Source organism: Eublepharis macularius, chromosome 8, assembly GCF_028583425.1.
Source record: "Eublepharis macularius isolate TG4126 chromosome 8, MPM_Emac_v1.0, whole genome shotgun sequence".
Classification (NCBI taxonomy): Eukaryota; Metazoa; Chordata; class Lepidosauria; order Squamata; family Eublepharidae; genus Eublepharis; species Eublepharis macularius.
Window position 1 is genome coordinate 73,467,630 of NC_072797.1, and position 27,565 is coordinate 73,495,194.

Genomic DNA, 27,565 nt, shown 5'->3' on the forward strand with positions numbered 1-27,565 from the left:
AGAATCCAAATGATCAAATCATACTCTTCCGAGTAACCATAAAGAAACAAATGAGTTTACTGTATTAAAAATGTTACAAAGAATGCATAAGAAGATTATTAATACCAAGGCAATTTAAATTATTTCTGATTTTGGGATTTTCTTCTCCAGGAATGCTTTCATTAAATCAAAATATTTAGCTTTCCTTGTAGAGAAGATAACCTTCACAATTATACAGAGTCTGAAATAAGGCAAACTTGAGCAAAGGAAGTGAGACCATCCTCCATCAATATGAGGATGGCTTTTGTTACAAAGAATAATTACCAATGCTTTCATGGGAACTACTCCAGCCTGTATATATCTATAGTAGGAGTGTCCTATGCCAGCACCAGCAATTTTTACTTTCAATCAGTATTCTTTTTTTTTTGAAAAATTTTTTATTGGGTTAGAACATTTTTATTTTTACATTACAATCAATTTTCCCCTAATTTTTCGTTTCTAACCCCCTCCCTTTCCCCCCCTTTTGTTGACTTCCAACAGCTTTCCCACCCTCTGTCCCTTTTCCCTTACTTCTATTAAATTCCTCTGTCTAAAACAGATATACATTCTCCATTATATTAAGCAGTGCATCATTAACTCCTTTAATTATTATACACCCAAACTTTACGTCTTTAGATAAACAATTTATCCCATTTTCCAGTTTTGAATAATTCTATATAGACCTATATATCATAAACCATAAAAATTTCCCACATTTAAATCAAACAATTTGATTTGTTCTCTATATATTACTCATTTCAACTTTTTATGGTAATTCTATATAACTCCTCAGATACTCAATCAATTTAACTCTTCTATACATTCAGTTTGGTGCATATAAATCTTGTCAAAAAAAAGAAAATATTATTAGTTAGTCAATCCTCATGTTTAAACCTTATCATTAATTATTCTCTATCAGTTGACCTATACATATCTATATATATCTCAATCAATTAATCTAACTGCTTATAAATTCACATTTCTCTTCCTCCCCCGGTAAAGTCACCCCTCTCTTTTATACTTTTATTATATTTCAGTAGTTCTCAAACTGCCACAGTTTTCCTCCCACCTCCCATTTCTTCTCCAGGTATTGTTTCAGCTTCTCCCAGTCTGTGTTGAACTGCCCTGAGTCCAGATCTCTCAGTTTTCTTGTCATCTTGTCCATTTCAGCCATATACAGCAATTTGTAGATCCAATCTTCAATAGTTGGTACTTCTTGTACTTTCCATTTCTGCGCATACAAAAGTCTAGCTGCTGCAGTCATATAAAAAATCAACGTCCTATGATGGGCTGGAATTCCCTCCATTCCCAAGTTTAGCAGCAGGAGTTCTGGGTTCTTATTTATTTGAAACTGTAAAATTTCACTCATTTCTCTTATTATTTCCCCCCAGAACTGCCTAGCTACCTCACACGACCACCACATATGATAGAGGGAGCCCTCATGTTTCTTACATTTCCAGCATTTATTAGAAGTATTCAAATTCCCTAGCGCAATCTTCTTTGGTGTCATGTACCAACGATAGATCATTTTGAAAATGTTCTCTTTAATATTAATACATGTCGTTGTCTTCATTGTAGTTTTCCACAAGTATTCCCATGCCTCCATTGTTATTTCTTTATTGAAATTTATAGCCCATTTCACCATCTGTGTTTTAACTATCTCATCCTCAGTATACCATTTCAGCAATACTTGGTATACCTTGGATATTCTTTTCTTGTCTTCTTTAAGAAGGGTCTGCTCTAGTTCCGAGTTCTCTGTTCGTATGCCCCCTTTTGCAAAGTCTGAGTTGTATAAGTCTCTAATCTGTCTATACTGAAACCAATCATAGTTAGGTGATAGTTCCTCTTGCGTCTTTATTCTAAGTTTAGATACTTCAATCTTAGTTATTTCTTTATACGTTAAACATTGTTGTTCATTATCCACAGCTCTCGGATCTATCACCTCATATGGAACCACCCACAAGGGGGTTCCTTCTTGTAAGTAAGTTCTATACTTCTTCCAGATTGTAAATAGACTTCTCCTTACAAAATGATGCAGGAACATCGAGTTGACCTTTACTTTGTCATGCCATAGGTATGCGTGCCATCCAAAAATTTTTTTATATCCCTCTAGGGCTAATAGTTTCTTATTCTTTAATATCATCCACTCTTTTAGCCAAACTAGGCAGATTGCATCATGGTAAAGTCTCAGATTGGGCAGTTGCATTCCGCCTCTCTCCTTTGCATCTTGTAAAACTTTTACTTTCACTCGAGGCTTCTTGCCTGCCCAAACAAAATCTGATATTTTCCTCTGCCATTTTTCAAATTGTTTAGAGTCTCTGATGATTGGTATTGTCTGTAACAAAAACATTACTCTTGGTAACACATTCATCTTAACTGCTGCAATCCTGCCCAACCATGACAGGTTCAATCTATTCCATTTGATCAAGTCTCTCTCTATCTGAGTCCATAATTTTTCATAATTATTCTTGAACAAATCTATATTTTTTGCAGTCAGCTCAACTCCCAAATATTTCACCTTACTAGTTACTTCACAATCCGTTATTTCCATTAACAATTGTTGTTTCTGCTTAGTCATGTTTTTGCATAATATCTTTGACTTCTTTTTGTTAATGAAGAAACCTGCCAAATCTCCAAACTCCTTGATCTTGCCTATCACTTTTGGCATGTTCTCCAGTGGGTCTTCTACAATTAACATTATGTCGTCTGCAAATGCTCTGACCTTATATGAGTATATATATGACTTATATGACTTTCAATCAGTATTCTTAATAACATTGATTCTATTTCTTTATCTAGATGAACTGCACCACACATTATTCAGTGCTGATGTTCTTTTTCAACCTCTATCACATCTTCAATTTCTGCTACAATAGTCAGAAATATATGCAAAAGAATAAGCTTGCCATCTACACAAGATCTAAGAATACTAATGTCTGCTGTATACACAATACTGCTAACAACACTATAGCAAAAACCCCAAGATTGTGATCCAGCAAACCCTGAACTCATAAAATTTGTACTGTCAGAATAGAGTTTTGCAAAGATCTTTCCATGTGCTGTTCAAAATCCCTTGGGAAAGGTGGAAGTCCCACTCATGTGATTTGCTGTATCAGGGTCCAAGTCTTAACCAGTCCATCATGTCTATAGCTGTTGTGTGGTACAAAGAAAAACAAACTTCAGGCACAAGTGCAATCAGTTTAAAACAATTTCACGGATACTTTTTATAAGGAAAGCAGCAATCCTGGATTCTTGTTTCCACTTGGGCTTACACAGTTGGCAGCATGAACATACTTCCACCAGAAAACAAGAAATTGCATTCTAGTATTCCACATACTTACTTACAAATTGCCTGTTATTGAACCCTTACCCTTGCTTTGCAAAATCTTTGTACTTCATTCAGCAATGCCAAAACCTTTCCATAAGAAAAATTAAAGAAATGTTACAGATCACAAATTGATAAACTAGGGGAAACAAAGGCTCTCCTTTATTCCTTGGCCTAACGCAATAGGAATTCTGTTTTTTTTGTATTATGCTTGAACTCCTGGGCAAGCAGCCATCTGAATTTGGTCCTTTATTAAAGAAATGACTGTTTGGCTTCAACCCATATCAAACTTCACTTCATTAGCTAAAAGGAATAAAAAAAAGTCTTTAGTACTATGACTACATGACATTGCTAAATTTTAACATTATTAACTAAGAGTTCCATTCTCCTGAGTTTGCGTTTATTTTTTGGCATAGGTTTGTCATATAAACCATTTTTAAGAAGATGTTCTTTGCTGTGATGGATTTGAGCACCATGCTGAAGCTGGAAAGAGCACAGAGCTTGAAGAGGCCGGAGTATAATCTGTCGAGAAAAAACAGAAAGAATGTAGATAACATTTGCTTTGGAGTTCATACTGGATTGTTTTTTTCCGCAAAATCTACAACTAAATCTGAGCCTATTTCCCAGGATTCCAGGAGATCTTTCCTGGACAGAAGGAAGCTCTTTATGTAATTAACTTGTGGAACCCACTGACACAGCTATGACAATTAGCTTATATAGACCTAAAAAACTATTAGACCAATTAATGGATAATGGATCAAAACAACACTTTCATGTTCAGAGGCAGTTTACTTCTTTAAGCTAGTTGGTGGAAGGCTGTGGACTTTCTGAGGCATTGGGTTGGCTAGAAAAGAGTGTTGAATTAGACGGGTCACTGATCTGATCCAGTAGGACTCTTGTTATGGTTAAATATGCTGACCAGGCTATATCATATGTCTGAAAAAGGTATCAAGGATCCTTTCTTGATATCAAAAGACTAGTGAAAGAATTCTAAGCACATTGTTGAAAATAGTTACAGAATATGATTCCAATCCTTGCTTTTCTTATGCTCTGACCCTACTGAACTGGTATGAGTCAAGGACTGCCACTGGTCAATCCCTTAGTTGCCTGACACTCGTAGGCTACAGAAATCCAGTGAGCACCTACTTTGTGGGGCTCTTATTATCCCTAGCACAAGGAAGGAGACGCAGTGGCAGACCCTGCCCCTTTATCAACACGTGGCAGTTAACAGAATTGGCTTTAAGAGCAGAAGGAAAAGGGGTTCAACGCCTTCCAACTGAGCATTACTTTTAGGATAGTCAAATGGGTGCAAAGCATAATGGGATTGTTGAACCTTCAATGAAGAGCAGGGCATTTCAGATTACTTCAGTCATGCTGTGGACAGCTCTACTGTGTACAGAACATCTACTATCAACATAATGCCTACATGAGTTCTGGCAGAGGCATCTCTCACATTGTCTGAGCTAAGTGAGGAATCTTCAACTAAATGGAATGAAAGGGTTTCTCTATTAGTGGAAAGGAGCCACACTAATACTAGCATGACCATGCACAACATTGTTTGGAGACAGCTCCAGCGTTCAGAGAGTTTCCTCTCAGAGATGGGCAGATTACTTTTTCAAAATCTCTCCAGTGTGTTTGTGATTTGCAGGAGGGCAGCTGTGACAGAAGAAGCAGTGCTCAGGAAAGTTGAAATGCAAAAAATTTCTGGAGTTTCTGAACAGTCCATATAACAGCCATGTACCCACGTTTTGAATGCATAGCAGGGGGAGGAAATAGACCACATGTGTGGGTCCACCCCCTCCCAACCTCTTGGAAAAAGATGTACTCACACAGGCTGTGTTTCCTGACTGCACAGAGACTAGATACACAGAACAACACTTCCTGCATTATCATATGTAATCCTAGTCAGTTTGAGAGCCAGTTTGGTGTAGTGGTTAAGAGCATGGGACTCTAATCTGGAGAGCCGCGTTTGATTCCACACTCCTCCACGAAGCCACCTGGGTGACCTTGGGCGAGTCATAGTTCTCTGGAGCTCTCTCAGCCCCACCCACCTCACAGGGTGATTGTTGTAAACTGCTCTGAGTGGGCATTAAGTTGTCCTGAAGGGTGGTATATAAATCAAATGTTGTTGTTGTTGTTGTTGTTGTTATTATTAGTCCTATTGCATATCTTATGCTGTCAGACTGAATTATTTTCTGTATTTTGCAGTTTACCTTGGGCCTCAGTGAGAAAGGAGGGCTAAAAATAAAAATGCACCATCAGAACTCAGGAAAAACATGCTTCCTAATTTTGCAAAAAGACTTGTACACAAGTTGGCTAAATACAGATGTTCACCCAAACTTGGAGGATTGCAGCAGGACAGTATGCAAGCCACGCTCTAGCTCAAAAAAAGGTAAATGTGAGTGACCACAGTTTTCGATGTTTCACATTTTCTGCTGCACAATTTACTCTTCATTTTTCTAACTTGTGAAAGAAAGTAAATTATAGACTTGACACAGCTTCCTACTGTGTATACACACACTGGTAAGCATGGTTTCACTACCAACTCACACGGCCTTTAAGTCAAAACAGTCTCCAAAGCAATTTTCACAGCATCCTGTAGTCTAACTGTTCTCCTAATTACTCTCAATGAATCTTCTGATGAGGAGTTTTGTTCTTGAAGTGTTAAAGATGATGTAGCATTTCAAGCATTATTTACAAACGACAAACTTCAGTGAAGACATTTTAGAATCTTGGCAGCATCTTCCATCACAGACCAGGGGGATCACTTGCAATGCAAAGGCTAATGGTTGATTGTGAGTTTTGACCTATTGGAATAAACTTAAACTCCAAAAGCTGTCACGTTCCAAATTCTTGTAGCGAGACTTGACAGTTCTAAGCTGATCAGTAGATTGAAATAACCTAATGGGTCATATCTGGAAGCTAAAGAAGTGCTTCAAGTCAATGGGATGAGTTTACAAATACATTTTAATTTCCAAGCTTGCTTCAAGGGTTGCTTAGGTCATCTGTGCAGAGTAACTCATGCAAAAATAATTTCCATGTAGGAGTATTAATTACTTGGTTGAAAGTGGATTGACAGTGCCTTTAAGACTTCAGAGTTCACCACTGACGTCTTTGGATTGTAGATTAACCATTTAACCTGTTTATAAAACATTTGTGTATCACAGTTCTAAGAAAGAAGGTAACTGCCTAACCTGACTCCAACAACTTTTTGTTAGGTATGACAAGTTACTAAAAATACGAAAAATTGTCTTATCTGATCTGGCAATAATTCCTGAATTCCACTTACATAAACAACCCTTGCTGCTAGAAGATAGGCATAAATTTAGAGTGGAATCCTAAACAGAGTTACTCCAGTCTAAGCTGATTGATTTCAATGGACTTAGACCGGAGTAACTCTGCCTATGATTTCACTGTTGGAGCAATAATTTGCTTCTGGTTCACTTGAATCATATATATCCATTGCCACACAGCCAGATATATTTTGTTCAACAGGCTCAGTTGAACAGCAATCAGAATTTATATAGCATACACATTCCACCAAATTAAGCTGAGGTACTTTGATTTAAGCCCATGTTGTCTCATTTAACTCAAAGTACTACTTCAGCATGACAATGGATAAGGCTGAACACAGTGGCACACTTGGAAGAATGTTTTGACTGATTTCAGTGAGGTTTATAAACAAGAAAGTAGATTCGGGATCATAGTTCTAATTAATGAGCGCAACACAGAGAGACATATTTAGTTTAGATTTTGAGATTTTTTTCTGGGAAAGAGTATCTAAGGAAAGGAACAGACTGACTTCGAAGCAATTTTTTTTTGGAACTAAAATGTACCGGGAGAGTGTATTTTTGACACTCTCCTGGTACATTATGACCAAACCACCATCCATGTATGCTTTAGTCTACTAGCATTACTGCATTTTTCAAGAGGGAAAAAAACACCCTCCTGTATTGCATATCACCTTATGTCTGTTAATGTAGAATGCCAAGCCCCCCCTCTCAAAAAAGAAAGAAAAACGATTGAAATATATACACTTTTAAATTCTCTGTCCCTCTGAGGGGTTTTTTTTGCTTGCATTTGGCATTTATGGCCCAAATACTTAAGTATCTGCAATTGGCTGAATTTTTAATAAGATATATATTGCATTAAGACAAAATGATGGCTTTCCCTTCTGGGTCGCTGCTAATTTTATATTCTGCCCAAATCTGCTATAGTTGCATTAATTTTTTGAAAGAGCTGTAAAAGAACCAATTCACTGCGTGTTGTTCACGTTTATTCAGATGAAAAGTAAATGCAGTCTTTTAGAATCATATATATTCCATGTTTCTCCTAAAGTGCCAACTCCAGGTTGGTAAATTCTTAAGAGATTTGGGGGTGAAACATGGGGAGGATGTGGTTTGGGTAGCAGAGGGACCTTAGCAGGATATAATGCTATAGAATCTACCCTCGGACGGTAGACTACAACCATTTTCTCCAAGAGAACTGATGTCTGAAATCTGGGGGAAAATTATAGTTTGTCCCAAACTGACTTTGCTGACATCAGCACTGTTAAGCAAGAAACAGTTTGCAGTATTTAACAAAATATAGTGAACAGTATCCAAAGGAGTACTCACTGATTATTATGCAAGAACTATGATGGCTTTCATTAATAATTTGAATTACAACAAAACAGGTTTCACAACAGCTCTTCAATTCAAGCCTTTGATCTAACAGGAAGAAATAAAGCATGCAGCCCTGAGACTACAGTTTTCTAAAACTCTATCATATGGATGGATTAGGCTCAGGAGACAGGACAGCTGAAAAGTAACCCTGTAGTTACTAAGTATGGCAACGCAAGAAACCAATTACCACAACTTTGCTCCTTTGTTCTGTTAGACCTCTGAAGCCAACACATTACAACTAGCAGACTGTAATGAAGTATTTGGTCCTTAATAAACACAGCCCTGTTAGTGAAATAACACGGCTTTCACCATGAGACTCCATTAGCAACATAAATGACATAAAATTACTTACTTCTTTAATGCAATCATTTTTTTCCATGATGGCAAGAGCAACAGCTGCGCATTCAAGCGTGGAAAGGCATGCATTTGTGGGCTGTGTACGAATAACATACTGACTTGAAAGGCTAGTTCTCAGTTGTACCTGAAAAACACCAATGATTCCATGTTACAGAAATGAACTATACCACAGTCTCAGTGTTTGAAATACCTATTTTTCAGAAAAACCCTGTGGCGCAGAGTGCTAAGCTGCAGTACTGCAGCATAAGCTCTGCTCATGACCTGAGTTCGATCCTGGTGGAAGACGGGTTCAGGTAGCCAGCTCAAGGCTGACTCAGCCTTCCATCCTTCCAAGGTCAGTAAAATGAGTACCCAGTTCCCTGGGGGTAAACTGTAGATGACCGGGGAAGGCAATGGCAAACCACCCCGTAACAAAAGTCTGCCAAGAAAACGTCGTGATGCAACGTCCCCCCATGGGTTAGTAATGACTCAGTGCTTGCATAGGAGACTACCTTTACCTTTAATTTATTTTTCAGTACTGGGGTGGGGATCAATAATATACATATAATGGCTTAGATCCAAAGGTGCCCTTGCACAAGAAGAAGGCAATTCTGATATCCCAGTGCAGTTGCAGTGCCTCCTCCCAACACCACATCCTGCATCATTCCAGGGGAGCTGGGGCTGAGAGGAGTGGCTTACCCAAGGCCATCTGCTGAGTCACGGCAGTAGTGAGATTTGAACCAGTGAAGTGCCGCATTGCAAATCAAGTACTTAATCACTATGCTAGACCATTATGGTTATAAACACTATGCTAACAAATCACCATTTTGAAGGATTATTAACACTAACATAAATCAGATTTAGAATAAGTACAGTCTTAAAAATCTGTTTATCTAAAATCGGACATCATAGCTTATTATGCCAGAATAATATATATTGATACTGAAAGTTGAATAATATGAGCCTGTCATGCAAATTTGCTCTGATGCAATAAAGGTGATTAAATTTGCTTTCCTCTGTATATACTGTTTTGTATGTTCAAGTGAACACTGAACAGTGAGAAGTTGTTTAATGTCAATTACTAATAACTGTGTGCTTTGTAACATTAAAAACAGGAGAAATGCAGAGTACTACAGGATCCAACTTTCTGTGATGCCATGATATTTATTTTCAAAATGTATATTCCTCATTTAGGCCTTCAGGGTGGCTAACAAATGAGTTGTTTTCAACCTCAGCTTTCACATAAGGGTCTTATGGGCTTCAACAGACTCTGTCACCTACTTTCCCTCTCCATGACAGAGGGCTACTTCAGCGGATGCTGTTGGCTAAGGAGTGAGCAGCACTTCTAAGAAGCTCCTGCTCCTTGGACCAATCAAGTAGCAGACAACAAACAGCAAGATGAAGAGGGAGTGGGTTATGTGCGTGGTATTGTATGTTGTGTTTCATAACAAAAACCTCAGTCTCTTACAACAAACATCTCTCACAGAAATTGACCGTGAACTCCTAAGCTGAGTTACTCCAGTCTAAGCCCATTGAAATCAATGGAATTAGACTGGAGTAACTCTCCTTAGGATTTCACTGTAAATGTTAGAAGAATTATGTTTAAGCTTATTTTAATGTAAACTACTGTTAAGAGGTTGCTTTAACTTGTGATTATTTTACAATGTAATTGTAAAATGTTTTATAAATGGAAATTAATTCATTCTGCAAAAAATGTTCAGAAATGTATCCATCATTGTAGTAGTTTAGTATCAAGTTATTTTGCTTTCAGTTTGGTTGAAATGGATTAATTAGCTTTGACTAATGCGATAAGGGCTTTATGTTCTTTATGCTCATGTTAAACCACTTTTCAAGAATGGTATTTTTCTTTCAAGCATGAGGCAGAATTTTTTATCAGCTGCAAAGCCTTTCATTGTATTTATAAACAACTGTTGAAAAATGTCACATTTGCATTTGTGACACTGCTAAGATGTTATTCATTATGTTGTTCCTTTGGCATCTCACATAGCCGGAATGGCTTTGCACCCAATGCTGAACTAGCACAGCCCAATTCTCACTCCAGAGGACATACATAAAATGATGAGACAGACAGACTGGTGGTTCATATGCAGGCAGTCCAGTGAGCCAGGCGGGTAGGGGGCCCTCCTAACCACCTCTGTGCCTTCTGCAGCCACCTGCCTCACCAGAGTGCAAGCAGGAGGAGTTACACCTCCCGGTGCCTTTGTGTCTGCTCCTGCAAGAAGCCAGAATGTGAAGAGGACAGTGCTGTCCATCAACTGGCTCACTGGACTGCGATCACCCTGGTGAGCCGGCTGCTATGGGACATACCCTGTCTTCCTCAGTGCCTTCTAGGTGCTGCTTATGGTCTCATTAACCAACAGGTGGAGAGCAGTTCTCCTCTCTGCCCTAGCACCTCCTACGTACAATAAGGTCCTGAGCTAAGAGAGAAGAATGCTCCCCATGTATATACCCAAATGGAAGACATCCCCCCTTTACAAAGCCAAAAAACAAAAAAGGCCATCTTCCTTTTGAATAAATACAGTATCTGACTAAATCCTAGCAATTATAGTAAAAATTCAAAAATTATTGAAATACTAATGCCCAACCCAAATTCCCAAGCACAGTATTTAAAGCTTATGCCGAAAAGAAATATGTTACAGTGCTTCAGGATGATGCTAAGGTTTCAGTTTCAGGAATAACCACAGCGGTTATTTCTTAACCTTCTCTTCTTTGTACTGTGATCTCTTTCCTTTTTTTTTTTCACCAGACCTCAGCTTTGGCAAATCTCCAAACAGAAGGAACAATATAAAGGTTGAAGAGGAACCTCTTTCTGAATAGACTACAAAGAGAATAAACTAGAAGATAGTACTATTACAAACATGGTTAATGCTCGCAGGCAGAATTAGCCAATCACCTCTAATTCCTGGAGTAAGGAGTTGTCCTTGGATAATATGAATGGCAGCACCTGCCTGTACTTCTTCAGGCCTCTATCTAGTGCAGACACATTTTTATTGCCGCTGCAGAGCCAGCACAGCTATTTCTATGACTCCACAAGTCCAACAGATGCAGCCCCTAGCATTCACTCTGATTTGCAGAACAAAACACTGCAGGAGCTATTTGTTCGCTGGGGTTTGCCTGGGGTTTGTTCGCTGGCATCTCCTTTCCCTTTGAGCAAAGTTCTCAATAAACGGCCTGTAGAAGTTTGCAAATCCCAAGAAGGACTGTAATTGCTTTCCGGTGGAGGGGGGCACCCAACTAGCTATTCTGGTTCACTTTCTTGGAGTTTAAAGCTTGCATATGGGGACAGGCAACTAAAGCTATTTTAATACTGTAGAAGAAAGCACAGCACTTTTTTCTGGACTAGGAAAAAAAGGAACATGAAGAGAACCTACCTGCCTAACTTTGCTTTCAAAAAAGTTTACTTATATAGCTGGGCTAGTTCTGTCATGTTCTTTACAAGTCTGGTTAGGAGAACGATCAGAGCAAGACAAAGGAGCAGTGGGACCAGATGGCAACAGAGAGAGAGGTAACAGAAATGACAAGGACAAGGAGAGGCTTGGATCCAGAGATCTGAGAACCAGATATCGCTTAGAGGAAAAAAAGTTAATTCTTCTATAAGAGGTAAGTATGCTAAGGATAAAAGGAGATTAGTACCTTCCTACAATCTCCCTTCTACTCATAACTAAGTATACCGTTTATGAGAAAACAACATCACCTGCCTCGCCAGATAAATTTAGAAAAATGAATGAAAGCCATGAAATATATAAATAACTCAAGACTGATTTTAAATAAGCTTATGTTATAATTAAAGCATTTTCCTTTCTGTTGCCACAATGATGTTCAGCAGAACTGAATGCTGAATTTCTAGAAGAATTACTACTAAAGCCAAACATGAACAACATATGTGATTCTTAAGTTGAATACAGAGATGCAGGAAAGCAAGCAATCCCAAAGCATACAGAAAACACTTTGGACAGCCCCCTCTGCCCCCGCCAATACTGAAATAATGCAGATAGTATCACCATGGCTGAATTTTTTTCTTTAAAAGACAGCAATGCGTGATAAAACATCACTGCCCTTTGAAAGATCTTCTTTGGCATTTTATGTATTGAGGGCAGATAGGAAAGAGTATCTTCCCTAGTTTGATATTCTGTAGATGCTTTCTGCTAAATAAAGTTCTACCCATTTCCTTCTTGACAGAAAAATGCAGAGTTGAAGTGAGCGTCAGCCCACTGCTGAAATTTACATCCAGAACATAAATAAGTTAGCCATTTCAAACATCTTGGCTTTAATTTAAAGTGACATTTTAAGAGCTCCACATTTTCCTATTCTACCGGGAATCTCTGCCATGCAAATGTTGGGAACAGATAGCCACAAAAAGTAAAATTGATGTCATGAAACCTCTCTTCTTTTTTCATGTTCTCATGCTTGCATATGTGTATATATTCACACTGAATTTGCATACTGTGAGAAATTTAAATTGCTTACAGAAAAGTTGGGTTAAAAGTTCTTTTGGTTTTTCCCATCTCTATGAGTTACCTTCTGCCAGAGAACATTGACAGGCAGGGAGGGAGATTTCCATCACTACCACCATTGCAGACCCTCATTTGCCACCCAGCCACCCCGTTCTTGAGGCCTCTTGATGCCCTAAAGAATGGGAGAGGGAGGCTCAGTGTGCTGTAGCAGAAGGGGGGAAATGGGGAAGCTACATTCCAAACCCTTCATTCTGTTACTGGTGCTTAGGATCCAATCCTATCACTTTCAGAAGTTCTGCAGATAGCCTTTTATTAAATTTCCATTCACATTTTAGTCATAAATTCATTTATCCAGAAGCTTCCTGCATGTTTTGCTGCTATCTAGGCAGATAATTTTAATTTTTATCACCTCATTTAATGTATTCCTTTACCAGGATTAACAAGAAGTATTCATTTCAAACATTACATACAGTATAGGTAATATTATCAGTAAGTGAATGAGGCTACTAGATATTATTTGAAGAGACTTGCATTAAGGCTTAATCATTCTGAGGTGTAGACTTAAAACATATACTGCAGGAAAAAGTGGGCAGGATAGTCATATGGTCCCAAATGTGATGGGTGGCTGTTGAACCAATGCTACTGTGTAAACCTTCTGTGACACCTGTCAGTCAGTCTGATAACATCAGCCAAATAGCAACAATGTTTCCAATGCAATAGTACTGGTTGAGTCAAAACCTCTATTCTGGCCTGCCTGCCTTGCTGATTTGGCAACATCAGATAAGCATATGATGAATAGTTCTGTCCTGAGTTAATCGATAACATAGGCTTTGAATAATACTAACTTTCTGTATGGCTCACTTTGGTGCTCAGCTGGATTTTAGCTTTAGTTGTCTACATTTTGGGCCTGTGTGTTGTAATATACCCCTGAGATTGGAATATCACAGCAATTTGGGGCGCAGAGAGGTGTGGCAGTGGGAGGATGCATGGAATTAAAATAAGTGGGTTGAGATATGGACATGCTCCCTTCTAACCTCCACCTTATCCCTAGGAATGATGGTGGTTAGGTCCAGTGTGTTTCCTTCTCTTCCAGTTTGATGTTGTGTAACTCCAGGTCAGTGAAGAACAAAACTGATACTCTCTGGGAGCTTATCAGGAAATGTAATTATGACCTAGTTTATGTGACCAAAACCTGGCTGAGTGAGGAAGAGGTGGTCCTTCTCCCGCAATTAACTCTTCCAGGTTACTCAGTCCTTCATTAACCTCAACCAGATGGTTGGGGATGTGTAGTGATACTTTTTCAAAATGTTTTCCCCTTACAATGGGTCCCTGGACCAAAGATTTCTGGCCCTGAATGTATAGGAAGCTGGGAAGAGAATGGGTGTTTTGGTGGTTTACCATCCGCTCAGCTTGCCAGGTGACACTATGCTGAGGCTGTCCGAGGCTGTTCCCGGTTGGGTCCTGGGGGACTTAAATATCCATGTGGAGACTCTCTTGTCAGGGGCCTCAGACTTTATGGCTGCCATGGTGACAAAGGGTCTCTCTCATGCTGTGTCAGCTCTCATACGTGAAGCTGGCCACATGCTAAATTTAATCTTATGTGCAGGAGGTGATCTGGAATCCACAGTTGTCTGTGAAGTGGTGTCATGGTCAGATTACTTCCTTTTAGGGTGGGATTGAAGTTAGCTTCCCCCTCTCACTTGGGCAACAAACTGATTTATGCTCGCTAACAACTGATTTATGCTTGCCAACAAATCCTGCTTTGCATAATTTCTCTGAGACTGGAGGCAGCAAACTTGATGGGCTTTCTGAGTTCTGGAGTAAGAGTTTTCGGCAAGCCATTGATTGAATTGCTCCCCGATGCCCTTTTTGCCCTTGGCACTCAGTGACTTCATGGTACAATGAGGAGCTAAGAGAGGCTAAGAGGTTGTTAAGATGGATAGAGCATAAATGGCCCCAGATTCATGACAACACTGTAAGAACATGTTTTAGGTCTCAGTAGTGTCCTATGAAGTAGCTGCAAAGGAGCAAAAAAGAATTACCCCCTAGAGACTATTGTCAACTTGTCTTTGAGCTCCAAGATTTTCCTCAGGGCATTAAAGGAGGCCATGGTGCGGCCTCTCTTAAAGAAACCATAATTGGACCCCACCAATCCAGTCAGTTACCGCCCAGTTTTGAACCTTCCTTTCCTGGATAAGGTGATTGAGTGGGTGGTCAAGGAACAGCTGCAGGGATTCCTGAATGACACCTTGGCCCTGGATCCCTTCCAGTCCAGTTTCCACCCAGACATGGGGTAGAGACATTGCTGGTTGCCCTCACAGAAGATCTTCGCAGACACCTGGATTGAAATGGATCAGCACTGCTGATACTATTAGACCTTTCAGCAGTGTTTGATACGGTCAATCATGATCTTTTGACCCATCACTTTGCCAATGTGGGGATAGGAGGGATGACCTTGCAGTGGCTTGTCTCCTTTCTCAATGGTTGGGGACAAAGGATGATGCTAGGGGAGAAGCTGTCATCCCACCATTTGCTGGTGTGTGGTGTACCGCAGGGGGCAATACTCTCCCCATTATTGTTCAATATCTATATGCGCCTCCTTGCCCAGTTGGTGCGAAGTTTTGGACTTGGGTGTCACCAATATGCTGATGACACCCAATTATATCTGTTGATGGACGGCCAGCCTGGCTTGGCCCCGGAGGTCCTGGAGCATGCTTTTGAAGCCATGGCTTGATGGCTGAAGCAGAATCAGCTGAAATTAAACACCACGAAGACGGAGGTCCTATACTTGAGTCGTGGGTGTGTGGATTTGGGACTCCGGCTTCCAGCCCTTGATGGGGCGTTTCTTATGCCAGTTCCGAAGCTTGGGGGTGATTCCAGATGCCTCCTTGAAAATGGTGGCTCGGGTCACAGTAGTTGCCAGGTCCTCTTTTTTCCATCTTCGACAGACCATGCAGCTTGTCCCTTACCTCTCGACCTGCGATTTAACTACAGTGATCCAGGCAATGGTCACCTCTACGTTGGACTACTGTAACATGCTCTACGCAGAGCTTGCCCTGAGCCTGATCCAGCGATTGCAGTTGGTTCAAAATACAGAGGTGCATGTCATGACCAGCGTGCCAAGCGGTACACATATAACACTGGTATTGCGCCAGCTGCATGGGCTGCTAGTGGAGTACTGAATCAGATTCAAGGTTCTGGTATTAACCTACAAAGCCCTATGCAGACTGGGACCGGTGTATCTACGGGACTGCCTCTCCCCATATCTGCCCCAGAGGACACATCTGATCATGAGATAAACAACTATTGGTGGTCCCTAGCCCCAGGGAGGCCCACTTGGGCTTGACCAGGGCCAGGGCCTTTTTGGTCCTGGCCCCAACCTGTTGGAACTCTCTCAAATGAGAGCAGGGCCTGGCAGGATTTACTATCCTTTCGCTGGGCTTGTAAGACAGAGATGTTCCGCAGGCGTATGGTTGGGGCTGAGCTGGGTCTCTACCAGCCACATAGAGGAGATCAGGATCCCTTCCTATTAGAGGCATCCACCATCTAGTCTCTTTAATGATGGTTTTAGGTGGTAGATTGACTGCCCCTGACTGGTTGACTGCTGCTATTTTTGTATTCTCTTAAATATTTATATATTGTATTGCTGTTTTAAACTGTTTTAAAATGTACATTTTAATGAAATATTTTTATTGAATGTAATCTGCCTTGAGTCTGCCTGTGCGGGGAGGGTGGAATAAAAATTGAAAATAAATAAATAACTAAATAAATTTTCTGCCTCCATCTTGTCCACTGGTTAACATCCAGCTCAAATGTTTAGATTGATTCAGTAGTTAACTAATCCTCTTGTGGAGTCTAAAGTTGAGATAATTCGATTTTTAGGTGCATAAGCCGTAGGAGAGCGCATCGGGAGTTTGTAACGCACTGTAAGTAAAGTGTATTGAATTTTTATATGTAACATTATGTGTGCATTTGCTGATTATAATTTTATGATTACAGTGCGTCCAGTCCGAATTCTTTCATGCCCAAGATGAAGTGAGTTTCCCACTCACGAAACGGGTTAATGACATTTGCCTGCACATCCCCGTCGGCGTTTCTTGAATTAATTTAAACTATTGGACTGTGAATGATATAACATCTTTTCGCGACTCTCCACCTCCGGCCTTTTACTAAAATTGACATTTTGCACTTTAAATGAATGGAATGAACTGTACGGACTACAAAGTCTCTTTAATGATATGTGTACTGGATATGATTGTACTGTGTATTTTTGCATTGTGAATTTATTAATTATACAATTAGACATCTTTGCACTATCGCACTTTTGCACTTTCATACGGTATAAAGAATATATAATATTTGTATAAGTGGTTCCCTGGTGTTGTTGTTTCTTTCTCTGGGTCTGCTGTTCCAGGGCTGCCCGTAGTTTTTTTCATAAGCTTGTTGATAATATATTACCAGTGGCTCCATCTGCATTGTTGGGTCTATTTTTAGACTCCTTCTGTCCACTTATCCCTGCATATTTTGAAAGAATTCCAATGGCTGTAAAGCCCACCTCCTCACTCAAGGAGGCTGTAGTGAGACCTCTCTAGGGAGCTAGCAAATTACTGCCAGTGCTTTTTGGAGCTACACTGTGGGGTCCCACAGGAATTGATCCTGTCTCTGATGCTTGCTTTTTAAAAATATATATGTATATGTGCATCTTCTAGATGATGTTGTCAGGAGGTTTGGGATTGGATGCCACCAGTATGCTGATGACACTCAGCTCTGCCTTCTACTTGATGAGCAGCTGGAAGGAGATATTTCTTCCTTGGCCCAATGCCTGGATGCCATGGTCGAATGGCTGAGGGGTAGCTGGCTGAAATTAAATCCCATGAAAACACTTTAACACTTTCCCTCAGCCATCCAGCAGTACTATGAGGACAACAATAATGCCTTGCAGAGTTTTTGCAATGATTACAAGAAGATCATGCAAAACACTTGGAATATTCAAAAGTGCTATGTGCATACTATTATTATTATTATTGCTGACCAAGAAATTCAGTACTGATGCATGATATGTTGCCTGTGTACTGGAAAGACATACAGTTGGTGCATCATGGCGGCATGCTGCTTGACTTATCATCCATACTGAAAAGTGTGTCAAATTTTCAATATACTGGACTTCATTCCTTTCCTAAAAACACTCTCCCACACCAAGAGAAGCACCCTGTGTGTAAATAGCTCTCCCCCCCCCCCCACACACACACTCCACTGTGCCATCTCTCTTCCAACAACAGCCAAATGATTCAGGCCAAGTATGTTCTATAGGGCATAGTATATCATTAAATTACCTCATTTGAAAAGAGACCTGTGCATTTCCAATGGCTCTAAATGTCAAATTTTTAAATAAAAACAGCACATTATTGAAAACAATTATACCAAACAAATAGACCAAATATGAAATGCATAATTAATAGCTAAAAATAGAATTTAAATGTTTCAAGTCTCCTTTCATGCAACAAAAAACTGGAAACGCAAGCTCTTGAAAAGACTCCTCATATTACCTTTTTGCTCTGCATATTTTCCCCCCCAGAAATGAATGTCAGGCAACAGATCAATATTTTATGCAGTGCTATCCTTTAATAATTAATGGACAAGGGAAGTGCTGCAAGGAAATGCAGGCACTGAGCAGAATAAGGATCTCAGGGTCATGAAATGAAGAAAGAAAATGTAATTATGCATATCACTACAGCTAGTTAACTTTAATTAACTGTAGATATCAGAAATATTGACAGACACGAGCAATAGCTGAGCTCTGATGCTTTTTGGAGTCTAATTATCTACACATCCATTTCTTTAAATTATTTGTTTATATTACTGAGTAGTTGTTTAGTATAAAAAAGAGTTGTGTAGGCAACATTTATAAAGCATCATTCATCTATAATAGAAATCTCACATTATAGATGAAACTTTACTGGGAAGGATGGAAAGTGCTTGAAGAGTGAGTATTAGATTGCCAAATCATGTTGAAACTTGTTAATTATGAATAAGATAAATGGGAAGAGTCGGCAAAAATCAATACAATTAATTTTGGTGAACACAAGTATGAATTAAAACAGACAATCAGGGCACGCATACAAAACTGAAAACTAACTGATGTGAGGATCTACCACTGTTAATCATGCATTGTAGCCTAACTGCACAATTTCTTTTAAAGTGTACTACACACATATTTCTGCCATTTAAAAGAGATTAATTATCCTAAGAAAAAATAATGAAGATAGCAATTAATACACAGTGCCCATGAGGAAAAATCATCAATGTAGTGAGAAAATGTAGTTTTCATATTTTAAGTTAACTCTTCTAGCTCAACAGGGTGACAAACCACCATCTTTTTAGACAGCTGGTAAAGCAGCAGGTAACAAGGCTAGCATCAACCCACCTAAGCTCTGCCAATGATATTTTTAACAGAGTCTCTAAAACATGAAAAGAACATTTGCTCTTTTCCTGAATTGCTTTTGCTTCTCATTTTAGTATCATTGTCACTATTATTTATACTATACCACCATTATTTACTAACAGGTGGCATAAACCTTTGTTCCGAAGAGGGTCACAAAATTAGTTTTAAAAAGCAGAGAGACACAAAGATGTGATAAAAGAAGTTAATAAAAATTAAATACATACTGGAGAACAGGACAATTCCTGTAGCCCATTATGAGATTGCTGCATACTTTTTACTACTTTATTTCCTCTAACAGAGATAATACATGCCTATTGAAAAAGGTCAGTATCACCACACAAGTGATTACTTATAATTAATATTTGACCTGGCAGAAAGGACAATAAGATTAAAATATTCCAATGAAACCCTCCACCAGAAATTTCAACTAAAAAGCACTGTGTTAAATGATAAAACAGAACAGAATGAAGACATTTCTCCTAGAAGTTTTGTAGAACACTGACAAGTCTTTTCACCAAAGAAAGACCAAGAATGAAAATAGGTTGAATCCAAGGACATGAATACACTGAATACATATTTCTTATTTCATGAAGCATTTCATGAGGAAAGAATGAAGCAGGAGGTGGAACTGACATGGCACAGAAAGAGGTAGCAGACAGAGGTTGGACAAACACGAAAAAAATTATAAGCAGTCAAGGAAATAAAACAATCCTTAATTGGTTTACATCAAATGTGTCAGTAGTTTTTGTTGACATTACCCCTAAGCCATTTGCTTTATGTTTAAAAAGTCTCTTTTTCAAGATCACTAAACAAGAATGAGAAAATATGAAGTGCGCGCAATATGCAAATTGGTAGCAAGTCCACACTAAATAAAAACCATTAAAATGATGTTACAGTTAAGATATAATGGCTTAGATCTTACAAACAAGTTTCATGCATGATAGATATTATCTGCTGTGATGCCTCCTCATTGCACAAGGCTAATTGAAAACCTCTGAAACTATCTAGTATGCATAGAATTCATTCATAGAATTTAAGCCAGCGTCTGAAAATTTGTCACTTTAAATATGCTACAAGGCAACAGCATCATTTCCAAAGATAGACGCTTACGAACCTAGAAATGACAGCACACAGAGGCCCTCATCACAGGCTCTGTCCCTTCTCTGAGCGAAGGATCGCCACAAGAAAGAGCCCCTTCTCCATCTCTGGAATGTCTTCCCACTAGAAGTCTGAAAATCGCCATCCCTAGCCTCTTTCCAATGGCAGATAAAGAAGCATCTATCTGGGCAAGAGTTTAGCAGTGTCTCGGGGAGGAATACTAAGCAGATCTACTCAGAAGTAAGTCCTATGTTATTCAGTGGGGTTCCCATGAAGATGTCCTTACAGTTGCAGTCTCAATTGGGGAGGGGGATTTGTGGATGTTTGATGCCTTGATGGGTGTTTTTTATGCTGACTTTGCTTTTATGCTGGTGATTGCAATTTTATTGATAGCATTTTACCATTTGGCTTTACCGGAAGCCATCTCAAACATCAAACCAGTTTTACTTGTACTGTAGCAATGTTGGAAACTAACTGAATGTATGATTACCTGGAAGCAAGTCTTACTGTATTCAATGGGGCTTTCTCTTATGAAAAATGTGTAAGACTGCAGCCTTTGTGATTAGGATCCTGTGGGAATCAGCAGTGGCTTCTTTGCCTGCTTTTCTCCTCACTTCTGTTATCCCACGATTCTTTTCATAAAAACTCCTTCAGCCTTTGACTAATCTAAAGTTAACAGCTTGACTAGTCCAAAAAGATCTAGTCACCTAACCACTGAAATATTTTCTAACATTTGTCCATTTTTTAAAATGTTATTAGAACAAGAGAAATACTATAATCATTAACATTAGTTAATTTTTTGGTCAAACAAATGGCATTGACAAATAGTTATTTTATTTGAATAACTGAAGTGGTTTCAAGTGTGGACCCTGAATGTTAGAAAATGTCACAGTTACCATTCGGCGATAATCAACTAATCGTTTTTGGTATTTATATATATTATTACGTATTATAGACTATATACATCATAGTAAACAATTATGCCAACGATAGGATAGGGAAGAAAAAATAGTAGGAAGGGGGATGCAGAAGAGGGGGTTGCTACAAAGGAGGTCAACATGTTAGATTTTTTGGAACATATTTTACAATGGCATAGATCTTTTTATGCCAGCCATGTGGAAGCCACTGTTACATAACTGCTTTCTGTCTCACCAGGATAATGTGAAAAATCTTGAGCTACGCCCTGTCACTGCTACTCATCATACCAACAATATCACTACCAGAAACCGGAACAACATTGATGCAAGGAGGTGCTGCAGCACAGGCCCCTCCCCCACGGGCCCAGGGCTCCCCACATTACCTAAGCTGCTCAAGTAGCAGAAACATTGGAGCTCTTCCTATGTTGCCAACTGCAAGTCACACAGGGGCCTAAGTATTTAGGATCCTATTTCAACATTAATTTCCATGCTTTCTCTAAAGAATGCTTACATGAGAATGAGTCATCTATGTAACTCTTTTTAAATCTGGTTTGTAAAGGGGTAATGCTGACACTTATGACAAAAGTTCATTCTAGAATGAGCATGTTTTATTAGCCTCTAGGATCCTGCAGAAAATATTTTTTCCTTCTAATAAGCAGCAGCATGACAATTTTTATTTTAAGAATCCCCACATCCTGCTTTTGTGAAGTAAAACCTACCAGTAACAGTATAAGGAAATCTATTTCGGTAGTGAAAAAGACAGAAAATAAATAAAACTGATAAATGACAACACTTGCAAGTGAAGACGCTACAGATTGTACAAGTATTTTTGCTTTTGTTAGTAATAAACAAGAAAGATTCAGCACAACCGCATTCGGGGCCAGCATCTAAAGTTTCTAAATTTGTAAAGGCATATTCTCTCTATATTTTATTTTTCATCAACTATGTGACTATGAAAGGGAAGAAACTAAGGAAACCAGTGCTAGTTTTGTATTATTCTGCACATAAGTGCTACAACAAAGTTTTAAAGAAATGTGTTAGAAACGTTTCTGCTAGACTGCACAAAAGCTGCCATACAATGTAATTTTATTATGCAGTATGGACAGCTTTAGTGAAGAAAGTGAACAAGGATCATAGCAAGCATGCATGGCACTGCCAGAACATATTTTCTCCTCTTTACCCTCAGTTTGCTTGCCTGTATGGATGAGCTTTCAAGTAGGGCAGCAGTACAGCTTTTACCGAAAAGCAGGGAAAGACCCCCAAAGAATAGCTTTCCCTCCTTGGGACTGGTAAAAATTCCACTAATACTCCACCACTGCCACAGTGATATGGTCTGGAGAGCTTGGTAACTAAGGCTGCCAATTCTGGGTCAAGAAATTCCTGAAGAATTGTAGAAGAAGCCTGAAGGGGGGAAGGTTAGGGTTTCAATGGAGTATAATGCAATAAGAGTTCACTCCTCAAAGTTGCCACTTTCTCCAGGGGAACTGATCTCTGTTGGGGAGGGACTGTGGCTCAGTGGAAGAGCCTCTGTTTTGCATGCAAAAGTCCCAGGTTCAATTCCTTGCACTTCCAGTTAAGGATCAGGAAGTGGATGATGCAAAAGACCATGATGATCCAAGGGTCTGATTTGGTATAAAGCAGCTTTGTGTGTGTTAATCTATGATTCTGGGAGATCTCCAGGCCCCTCCTGGAGATTAACAACCCTAGGGTTTATATAAAACAGGGTATATACAAAAGGGGAATCTAACAGAGCATTTAATAAGTTGAGTCAGGCTAATTCCATAAACTAGGGTCTTCTGGATTCCATAAACTAGGGTCTTCTGTAGTTCAGGCACTACATTGCTCTCTTGTTCCTAAGGCTAAGGGTGTACCCTGAGCTCTAGGCTAGCTCACTGTACGCACTCGCATTCCTCTTATAGAGTTCCCTAGAAGCTGCAGTCAAGAATGCGTTCAAGTAACAAAACATCATTGATATCTGCATGGTTTGACTGCCTTTTTGCAATGAAAAGTTGTTGAGTTGAAAAATGCTATTTTAAATGTAAAAATCAAATTTTACAAATATACATATCATTCTTAAGAAAAACAAATGTAATTACTTAGGGGGACTCTCCTTCACAGTCCACCTCTCTCCCTGAATATAAAAGGATAGAAGCAGAAGCTTGTGTGTATAGTTGTAAGAAAATCCGAATACAGTCTGCCTCAAATTAGCAGACAGAAAGATCAGATTAATTAGTTGACAGAAAGATCAGGATGAACAGCAACTACAGCAGACTGAATTATTGCTGGGGAATTATGCTTTAAACTACAAATAAAGAAATTAGGGTTTGAACATTTACATTTTTAAATTAAAATTGTTCTCTGTAAAATGAAAGGATGTACACTTTCCAAAAAGGTCATCAAACATTTCCTATATGGACACAGTATGTTTTGAAAAGAAAATGTGAATATGTCAAAGGGTTAGGCTGTGGGCCACCCTCTCTCACATGTCTGAGCAATTACTCACGAACACAGCCTCTAGAAGTGAAAAAGGCCTGGCATGCCCTTTTTGACCACAGTTTGATCTATGGCTCTGTCACAAGACTGAAAGACTGGTGCCAGAATAGTTTCTAACAATAACTTTAGAAAGGCTGACTTTAAGCTTGTTGAGCCCCAGAATCTAGCAATTTCAATTTATCTCTTTGAGAACCTCTGTAGGTTGACTAGAAAAAAAAGAGAGTAAGGTCTTGAGTTTAACACTGTTGTACAAACATTTCAAAAGGGAAACTGATGCAGCTGTAAGGAAATATTCCTCGAGCTAGATGCAGATCCTTCAAAGTGTAAGAAATGCTAAGTAAAAGACAAAGGGTTGGAAAAGCTTCCTTGTGCTCACAGGAGTGGTAATGTTTACTGCATAAGTTTTCTCTCATCTTCTTCCTACTGCAGACCCTCCACTGTTGTAGCCCTAGGGTTGCCAACTCTGTCTAGAGAAATTTAAGGAAATTTTGGGGCAGCTGTTAGGAGCCCAACCTGGGGGACAGGGAAGTGTGGGAGGGCTTGCCTTGTACTTGCGCGCTCTGGAGCTCTTCCTTGTTGCACCAAGAATGATGTCATTCTCGGTGTGACAAGGAAGAGTGTGCTCCCACGCGACCCAGAGCTCCTGGGCCCATTCCCCACGCTTCCCCCCTTGCTGGTCAGGTGAGTGGTGGTGGGGGGTACAGGCAGGGAGTGGGGATTCCCTGTAGCCACAGGGGGACTGGTAAAACTTTGGCAGCCAACAGCTCCCTGAGCACATCTCGCGCAGACTGGTAGAGGGCAGGCAGGACTCGATGACCCTCCCACTGATCCCGGCTCAGAGGAGCTAGTAGCCCTCTGTCTCCCCCTGCCGGATGTTTTGCTGGCCAAGGACGGAGACCACAGTCTCGGGTGGCATGTCTTCAGGTGCCTAGTGAGGACCATCGATGACAGGTGCTTTGGGTCATTGCCCCTGCGCACCAGGCCATCACAGACACGGCACTGCACCACACAGGGATCATTCAGAAGGGCCCGAAAGTGCCTCCATAGAGAGAGTTTGAACCATGCCCCACTAACTGTTCCAAGGGAAGGAGGACGAAGGGTTACTGGCTGTGCCGCGGAGCTGGCAATGGAAGACGGAGTGAGGGGTGGACTGCAGGCAGGGACAGCACCGGGAGTTTGGGATGGGGACAGGATGGATGTTTCAGCAAACCCCAACCATTCTGCCACAGATCCCTCGCCCTCCTCCTCCTCCTCCTCAAACATTTTAAAGAGTTCCTCTTCCCCCGGCAACAAAAGGTCTTTGGTCTCCTCCACAGCACCCACAGGTGAATTTTGAGGAGCAGGAGTCTCTGCTGCCCCTGAGCCCTGCCCAGCACTGCTTCCCGCAGGCAACCGGAACAATCTTTGCACTTCCCCCTACGACCACCCTTAGCCTCCGCCTGAAACCTCATTGTGCCAGCAAACAAGGATTAAGGAGGAAAGAAAAGGAGAGAACACTGTGAGCCCTCAGCTGAGGTGCCCACTGAGCTTGGCCCCAGGGCCTGGCAGCAGCCCTGGAAACAGAGGGGATAGATCCATATCCCACCCACCACACAGAGAAAAAATCCCAGCTCCAATGCACTCTCCCTGTCGCTCTCCCAAAAGGCTAGCAACAGCTCTGTCCCATTCCACTGCCTGCTGAAACTGAAAAGCCAGAGCTTGGAGCACTCTTCCTTTTATAACCAGAGGTCTCATAGAGAATAGCAGGAGGTCTGCGGTTGGCAGTCAGAACTGCCTAACAGGTTTTGCCGGGATGAGATTGGAGTACCCATGGCTACAGAACACCCCTCCCCCCTCCCTCCCGCCCACGTGGTCTCTGGTCCCATGCAACCAATTGTAACCAATTTGGAGCTCCACACTTGGAAGGAAGACCTGCCTATTAAGCTAAGTTGAAAATATAGTGCATGATTATATATACAATAATAAATATACAATAAATACAATAAAATATTGATCTCTCTGTCCCAACATGCAATAAATATGGTAAAAATACAGAATATGATACTAATGGTTATGAAGTATATTTTTCAAAGGAACAATGTCCATGAATTAATTAAGATGAAAATGTAGCAGCATGCAGGTTTCCTCAGATAGAGCTCCAATGTAGACGTGTGGGAGGCATGAGATGGCAAGCTCCAGTCCAAACTGCAAATAAGTCCAAAAGTGCCGACGGGATTATGCGTGCATATTTATACAATTCCCGTTTCGTATAACATACTTCTTCATGGGCACAATAAATATGGACTGTGAACAAAAGTTAAACGTAGTCAATTTATAATTCAACATACATAACAAAACTCTGTACATACATTCCATCTACTCACCAGCCCCCACTTCACCGGTAGCTCCAATATTGCTGCTTATACCATTCTGATTCCATACAATTTCAAAAAGCATGAATTGACAGACAGAAATCATGCATAGGAAAGGACTCTCTTAACCACAAACCAGTAATTGAATGATTGGCCAAATTACAATGAAACAAGCAACAATTAGATTGCAGCACAGACCTCAACACCACTTAAGTCCTGTTCCAATTTTAAAGAGACAAGTAATATTAATTACACATTCAACAAGACAATGCAGTCTATATCCCCCAAATGGGTAAGGCAACGCTGGGCATCCATTAACCCAAAAAACATGAGTAATCCACTTCACTATTGAGTCCTCCTGGTGCCAAACTCCGTATTTTAAAGATCCACCTAGACTCTAATTGCAACAATTTCCTGGGGCCATCCTGAACCCCCTCCCGAATCATATCAATAACTGTTACCTTCAGATCTCTTGGGTTATGCTGAAAACTCAAAAAATGTTGGACCAATGGTGCCTCTCTTACCTGATTACGGATTCTCGATATATGTTCCTGCACTCTAGTTTTGAGTGGACGTGACGTGCTGCCAACATAAATTAAAGGGCACCCGCAGCAAATCGCATATATCACATTGGGAGTCCGACATGTACTGAATCCACCTGGAGCGTCTCGGCGTCCAGGGAACAGATCTTCAAATTTTGTCATCAGGGTACAAACGTTACAATCCCCACACGGGAAATGTCCCCTCGGCACCCGGGTAGCGGAGCCACATGGTAATTTATGCTGTATAAATTCTGAACAAGTAAGTATGTCCTTAAGACTACGAGTTCTACGGAGACCAATGCTTGGACTCACCTCGCACCCGGGAATATTATCAACAAGGTGCCAATGCTGTCGGACAATGCGGCAAATGGGGGTGGCTAGTGTGGTATAGTCAATAGCCCATTTTAAATGTGTGTTCCTATCCGTGACTTTAGGAACCAATAGTTGTTCACGCGGTGTCCTCAATGCCCGGTTCCTAGCCGAAGCAATGGCAGCCAAAGGGTATCCTCTACTAACCAGTGCCTTCCCTAATGCAGTGCCACTTTCCCTGAAATCCGCATTCTGTGATGAATTCCGTTTCAGTCTAAGGTATTGACTAATGGGAATATTGTATTTTAGTCGCTGTGGATGGAACGAGGAGAAATGAAGGTATGAACACCTATCCGTATTTTTCTTAAAGGGACGCACACCTAGTCTCCTCTCACTGCATTTGTAAATAGTTACGTCCAAATAGTTGATACATTGACCATTCCCCTGCCAGGTAAATTTAATATCCGTACTGATCGTGTTAATCCATTGGCCAAACTGTTCTGCACTTTCCTCATTTTCCATAATGGCTATGATGTCATCAATATATCGGCGGTAAAACCTAATGGTCGCCTTAAGAGGATTATTAATGTCATTC

The 27,565-nt window shown here is 40.2% G+C and overlaps 1 protein-coding gene across 1 annotated transcript in view; it reads right to left on the reverse strand.

Moving 5' to 3' along the window:
• Nucleotides 1–2,748: 2,748 nt before the first annotated feature.
• DTWD2 (DTW domain containing 2) overlaps nt 2,749–27,565 on the reverse strand; it is a 96,709-nt gene continuing 71,892 nt past the window's right edge. The window contains exons 5-6 of the mRNA XM_054986159.1: nt 8,360–8,488; nt 2,749–3,865 (exon numbers count right to left, since the gene is read on the reverse strand). Coding sequence (XP_054842134.1) covers nt 3,695–3,865; nt 8,360–8,488 — 300 coding nt within the window. The 3' untranslated portion in view covers nt 2,749–3,694. The remainder of the gene's footprint in view (nt 3,866–8,359; nt 8,489–27,565) is intronic.